The sequence below is a fragment of the Poromitra crassiceps genome, assembly GCF_964638095.1.
Source record: "Poromitra crassiceps genome assembly, contig: HAP1_SCAFFOLD_259, whole genome shotgun sequence".
Lineage (NCBI taxonomy): Eukaryota > Metazoa > Chordata > Actinopteri > Beryciformes > Melamphaidae > Poromitra > Poromitra crassiceps.
The window spans coordinates 1,424-7,621 of record NW_028152138.1 but is presented as its reverse complement, the minus strand read 5'-3'; the positions used below and the strand labels follow the sequence as shown (position 1 = coordinate 7,621).

Sequence of the window (6,198 nt, the reverse complement as noted above, 5' to 3'; positions counted from 1 at the left end):
TTAAACACTCAGTGTCAGAAGTCTTTGATTTTATTTAGCCTATCAAATGCACATTATAGCCTACATATTATTATCAGTATTTTAAAGGTAGGCCTACATAAACACTATGCACTCTAAAGCCTCCATACAGCTATAATTTAGACTTTGGACTCCTTTATTCTTGGATTCAACTGTGTAATGCTTCTTTGACATTTTTTGATAGGCTAGTTTGAATCGGGCAAATCTGAAACTGCTATGAAAAATGAATGGGAGTCAGTGGTAGCTGCTGATTACTTGCTGAATGATGCCATGTTATTGTTGTGATTTAACTTGCCACTAGATGGCGATACAACTTTTCCCAACCCCATTTTTCGCGTCTCCATGGCCCGTCCCGAGGAGGCGAACCAACGAGGTTTTCTACGCCAATCACATACATGCATTTTCGCCGTTGTTACAGTAACCAATCACCGCACCGCTTTCGGCATTTAAAAAATAGATATAAACGCTGGCGCAAGCCTTCCCCGTCATATGATTACAAACTCTTGATATAACTTGTTGGAAATTGAGAGAGAGAGAGAGAGCGAGTAATCATACTATCAACAACAAACTACTGACAAACGACTTGGAGCACATTTCTTCTCAGAGAGGTTAGTGAATTCTACAAGCTAAAAGACAAAACATTGCATTTAATAGTGGATTAATGTAATCAGTAAATCTGTACAGTATGTTACTGTAAGTTGTGAGCTAACGAACGCTACATGCTATGCTAACGTTAACGTTAGCATGTAGGGCTCGCTGGCGCCGCCAGACGGCGAGACGGCTCCAATTCGAGGCGGACGGACGACCATGTATTCTTCACACAACGGTAGCATAATGTAGTTTAGCAAATTTGACATTGAGTAGTATGGTTAGCTAATGAACCTTACGGTTAACTAACGAATGTAACTGCTGCTATTTTTCATGAAATGAAACTTAAGTCAACTGGTTAAGCCCACCAGTTTACTGTTTACATTTGAGCTAAATGTGAATGAACATGTTAAATAGCGTTAACTGCTCTCCTCGTCTCTCATGCTAGCGAACGTTTACGCTACTTTCAGACTGCTGCATAACGACATGAGGATCACCAACATGGCGAGGTGGCGAAAGGAGGCCAGCGACTCAACGCCTCCAAATGTTTTGTCCCCTGCCAAAACGCGGAGGAAAACTCCAGGTAACTTGCTCACATGATTGAAATATAATTTGTATGGATGCCTTCCAGTATAATGTTTAGTCTTCAGCAGACTTGTCAAACAGATTGTGGTGTTGGATCTCTTTTAGTAAAAGTTTCTGAAAACTGTTAACCAATGAAATACTTCTCCTATGTAAAGGCAAAAAACGCACCTGTTCCAATGTTGGAGGCGACCGCTTCATTCCCACCAGAAATCCCAAACAAATGGAGGTGGCAAACTTCCTTCTGACAAAGGAGGCTGATCCTGTCGACACAAAAGATCCTATGGGAGCACTGGTCAGTTTGCTTTGATACTTTAAAGTTTACAGTATGTCTGGCCTGTATTTTATAGGCATGTTATTGACTAGGCTATGTGTCTTTTGCAGGAGAACCGGAAAGCCTGGTCTGTCGCACTCAATGGGTTCGACATTGAAGAGGCGAAGATCCTGAACCTGGAAGGGAAGCCACTGTTTGATCCAGGAGGTATAGCATTTTACATTACTGATGCTGTCGTGCAACTGTATGACGACCCGAGCAGGGAAAGTGAACGGTGTATAATTCGTTTTCCTCTCATTTACAGGCTATCAGGACAAGTTTACAGGCTATCGGCGGAACAATGTGAAAGTCCTCTCCAGTCAAGCCACGGCCCCAGCTTGTGTCAAGAAGACCAGACACATATCAACTGCTGCTGACCGAATCCTTGATTGCCCTGAGCTCAGGAATGATTTCTGTGAGTTTCTCATCTAACTTCATATTTCTATGACTGGGCGGGTGGCAAAGAGTGGTGATTTATTCCTAGTAATGTACATGCATTTCTTGGGTTTTTGGGTTTAGTTGTTGGCCTGGTGACATGGGTATTAGAGTCAATTAATGGTCTAATAATTAGGCCATTCATTGATTTATATCTCAAGTTTCATATCTTTATAAATTTATAAATAAATAAAATAAATAAATATAAAGTTTGCATATTGGGTTGTTGGGGGGGAGCCCTTTTGTACTTAACAAGCTTTCATTTGGTCCCACTTCTCCCAGATCTGAGTCTACTTGACTGGGGCAGTCGCGACCTTCTTGCTGTGGCTCTCGGTGACAGTGTCTACGTGTGGGATCACAGTCAGGGAGACGTCACTGAGCTCATGAAGATGGATGGTGAAGGAGAGGACTACATCACTTCAGTGTCGTGGGCCAAAGAGGCTCGCTACCTGGCCATCGGCACCAGTGACTGCAAAGTTCAGGTGAGCAGGCTAACACACACACACACACACCACTGAGTCTTGGCTTCATTACAGAGTGCACTCTAATGTACTGGAAACTTGGTTTATTCCTGCATTAACCCATTGATACCTGATGCAGCATTTGTGTGTGTATCCCTTTAAGTTAACGCGGTTCGCCGTCTTAAAGGGATACGCACACAAATGAGGGATATACACGCAAATGCTGCATCAGGTATCAATGGGTTAAGAAAACAATTGTTCTTATATTTTCCTTCCCTCAGTTGTGGGATGTGGAGACCCGGAAGCGTCTACGCAACATGGCCGGCCACGTGGGGAGAGTTGGTTGCTTATCTTGGAATGAACACGTTCTGACCAGGTACAGTCTCTGTCCGACACTTGTGTCTATAACTGTCACTGGCTACAGGGTAGGAAGTTAACGAGGGGCTCGGGGGGCAAAATGTGTTTAAATATATATATATATATATATATTTTTTTACACTCTCCCTCAGTGGCTCCAGCTCAGCACTCATCCACCACCATGATGTGAGGGTGGCGGACCACCACGTCTCCACGCTGAGGGGTCACACTGACGAGGTGTGCGGTCTGCAGTGGTCTCCTGACGGGAAGTACCTGGCCAGCGGTGGCGCCGACAACCTGGTGAACGTGTGGCCCGGCGTGAATCACCACCAGTCGCTCCGCTGCTGGAACCAGCACCAAGGAGCCGTCAAGGTGAGGAGCTTCACCCTGACAACCAAACAAACCACATTGTTGTTTTTACTCTCTATTTTTCACACACACACACACACACACACACACACACACACACACACACACACACACACACAATATTGTTTTTCAGAGGCTGTGGCGGGCTCATTTAAAAAAAAAGCTAGAGTGATGATACTTAGAAGATGAAACTAGAAGACCTAAGGAATCCATCAACTCTAAATCTAACTGATGAAATTACTGTTAAACAGAGAAAATACTTTTTTTTTATTTTTTTTTATTAGAATAGTCTACAAAAATATAACACATTTTCACTTAATGTCAGTATTAATTTTTGGCCCCGCTGCCCTCCTTCCAGATGAATTTGTGGCCCTTCATAGGAAAGCATTTGGGCACCTCTGGTTCTAAACCCTGGCAGTGGGACTTGTACATCAGATCATGCTGTGAATTCTGACAATCGTATTCATTTATTTTGCCATCTTGTCTTAGGCTTTGGCCTGGTGTCCATGGCAGCGGAACATCCTTGCTTCTGGAGGTGGGACCAGTGACCGACACATCCGCGTCTGGAATGTGAACAGTGGCTCCTGCATCAGCTCACTTGACACTCAGTCCCAGGTAACCGTGCAACTTTCAGCCCATCCAGTCCCTTCGTATGATGTTGATGGTTACCGTCAGTCGATGATTCACTGTGTACTTTTTTTATTTTGTGACTTAAGCCATGTGATGTCTTTGCCTTTCAGATCTCTTCCCTGGTGTTTGCGCCCAACTACAAGGAGCTGCTTTCTACCCATGGACTCAACAGCAACAATGTTGTTATCTGGAAGTACCCATCCCTCTCCAAAGTTGCAGAGCTCAATGGTAAGTTCTTGTCACGACAGTCGGTGTGTCCGGGTGGTGCAGCAGTAGATTCCCTGCCTATCATCACGAAGGTTGCAGGTTTGAAGTCAAACAGGAGGGGAACTGGGGGAATAGCGTGATCCTCTCACACGCTGGTGAAACTCTGTGTCGTGTGAAAAGACGCGGCTGGTGGGGTGGAGCAATGACCGGGACAGCAGGGGAAATTGGCCAAGTACAATGTGGAGAGAAGGGGGGAGAATCTTAAAACTTGTCTGATACTCGCCCAGACATTTTTTCCCCCCAGATTCTCACGCTATTCCCACCAGTTCCCTTCCAGTCCCCTTCCGCTGTGACCAGGACACATACCGCCAATCCGGCTTCCCACCCACAGACACAGCCAATCGTGCGTGTATGGACACCCGACCAAGCCGGAGGTAACACGTGGGCATGAACCTGTGACCCTCGTGTTGGTGGGCAGGGAGTCTACCGCTACAATACCCGGACGCCCCATACTTGGGGCTTTTTAAAAGGGAACCACCAGCTAACATTTCAAAGCAGTCTTGTTGTTCATGCTTTTGCTGTTCTAAGATAATAAATGCACTTTCTCTTCTTTTAGGACATGATGACAGAGTTCTTCATGCCACTCTGAGCCCAGACAACTCCACATGTGCTACGATTGGGGCTGATGAGACTCTTCGTCTGTGGAACAGCTTTGTGAGGGACCCTGTAGAGAAGGCCACAGACAGGACTGGACGTGACAGGGCGAGCAGCATACTGCGGGGGATGATAATCCGATAGACTATATAATATATAGTCTATCGGATTATCATTCCCTGCTGGGGAGTCACATGTAAATACTTTTGTTATGTTGCACTTTTTTAAAATGTTTTTCTGATTGTTTTAATGTATCTGTTTTTGTGTTTTTAGATTAAAAAATAATGTTTCTACATACCTTGCCTTGCGTGTTTCATTAACACCTTCTGTGTGAATGTGTTAGTTAAGGTATTCAAGGGTAATATATGTTATGTAATGATGGTGCAAAAACCATTATGAGCTCTGAAAGCCTTTGTAACGTCTCCTGAGAACATTAGAAACCTTCCTATCATGACTGTGATGCATTGTAAACATCATTCACATGATCACTTGACATGTGGTACAGTGTATAGAAACTACCATCTCTGATTCCAGGTGATGTCACCCTGCCACTGCCAACCTGTAACATCAAGCACAACTTTAAAGACAGACACCAAAGAAGCAAACATCCTCTTGCAACAAGGCTTATGGGAAATGTAGTCTTCACTTTGAGAAACAGTCTGACCACTGACATATGTACAGTCAATGATTCTGACCCTGGGCTGGTGTGAGATAGAAGTGACCATAATATTGTCTCCACCAGGGTCTCATTTGTTTTACAGTAGTTATACCAAGGGATCACAATTAGCTAGAGTGATGTTGGTGTTTAAAAAATGCGACACATGCTGCACTTTTAAGAAAATAGAACCCCTCCAAAGTGTGAATATATTAAGATTGTTGATTTGCAGAAAGTTTAGTAGAACCACAGTTCTACACTCCCGTCTCTCTTCTCAGGTCTGGGTCAGGCTCAAAAAATGTGCTCCCTCGCTGCTCTAAAACGCAGATTCTTCACTTTTACGACAGCTGTTTTCTTTAACAGCCTTCCCCCCCCCCCCCCCCAACACACAACACACCACTCCAACATGGCTGAATATTCCCCAGCCTGGTGAACCATCTGATTTGATAAGATTTGATAGATTTGATTGGTTTTCTTTCTGTTCTGATAGATGCACGTGTGTTATCGTCCTAACATAACAGGGGTGTGTGAAATGGTTTTAACTAAGATGGGATGTGAAAATGCAATTTTGAAAAAGAAAAAAGAAAAATCTAATGCAATGATTCTCCACCTTTTTCATATCAAGGACCCCCAGTTCAGTCCACATTAGGGTCACAGAAGAAGCCCATTGGTCCAAGATATGATTTTGTCCAGAATTCAGTGAAACTATGATCAAAATAGTCATTCTTCTTCCTGAGCTAATTGTGTTAAGTTATGCCGAAATGTAGATTACAAAGTCAAGTCCCAAGTATACTTTTAGACCAGCAAGTCAAGCCAGAACAAATCAAGAGTCCAGTAATCAAGTTAATATTGTAAAGAAAACGAAATATCGAGGACTTTTCAATGCAATATGGTTTTAATAGGATACAAACTTGGTAAGAAAATCATGA

General features: G+C 43.6%; 1 protein-coding gene across 1 annotated transcript; it reads left to right on the top strand.

Moving 5' to 3' along the window:
• Positions 1 to 1,092: 1,092 nt before the first annotated feature.
• LOC310770920 (cell division cycle protein 20 homolog) lies at positions 1,093 to 4,714 on the top strand (the record flags this gene model as incomplete). The annotated part of the gene is made up of 10 exons (XM_083663616.1): positions 1,093 to 1,189; positions 1,347 to 1,483; positions 1,573 to 1,669; positions 1,767 to 1,916; positions 2,219 to 2,418; positions 2,679 to 2,773; positions 2,907 to 3,126; positions 3,613 to 3,738; positions 3,864 to 3,981; positions 4,577 to 4,714. Coding segments are annotated over 10 exons (1,378 nt in total), but the record flags the coding sequence as incomplete, so codon positions are not given.
• Positions 4,715 to 6,198: the final 1,484 nt, after the last annotated feature.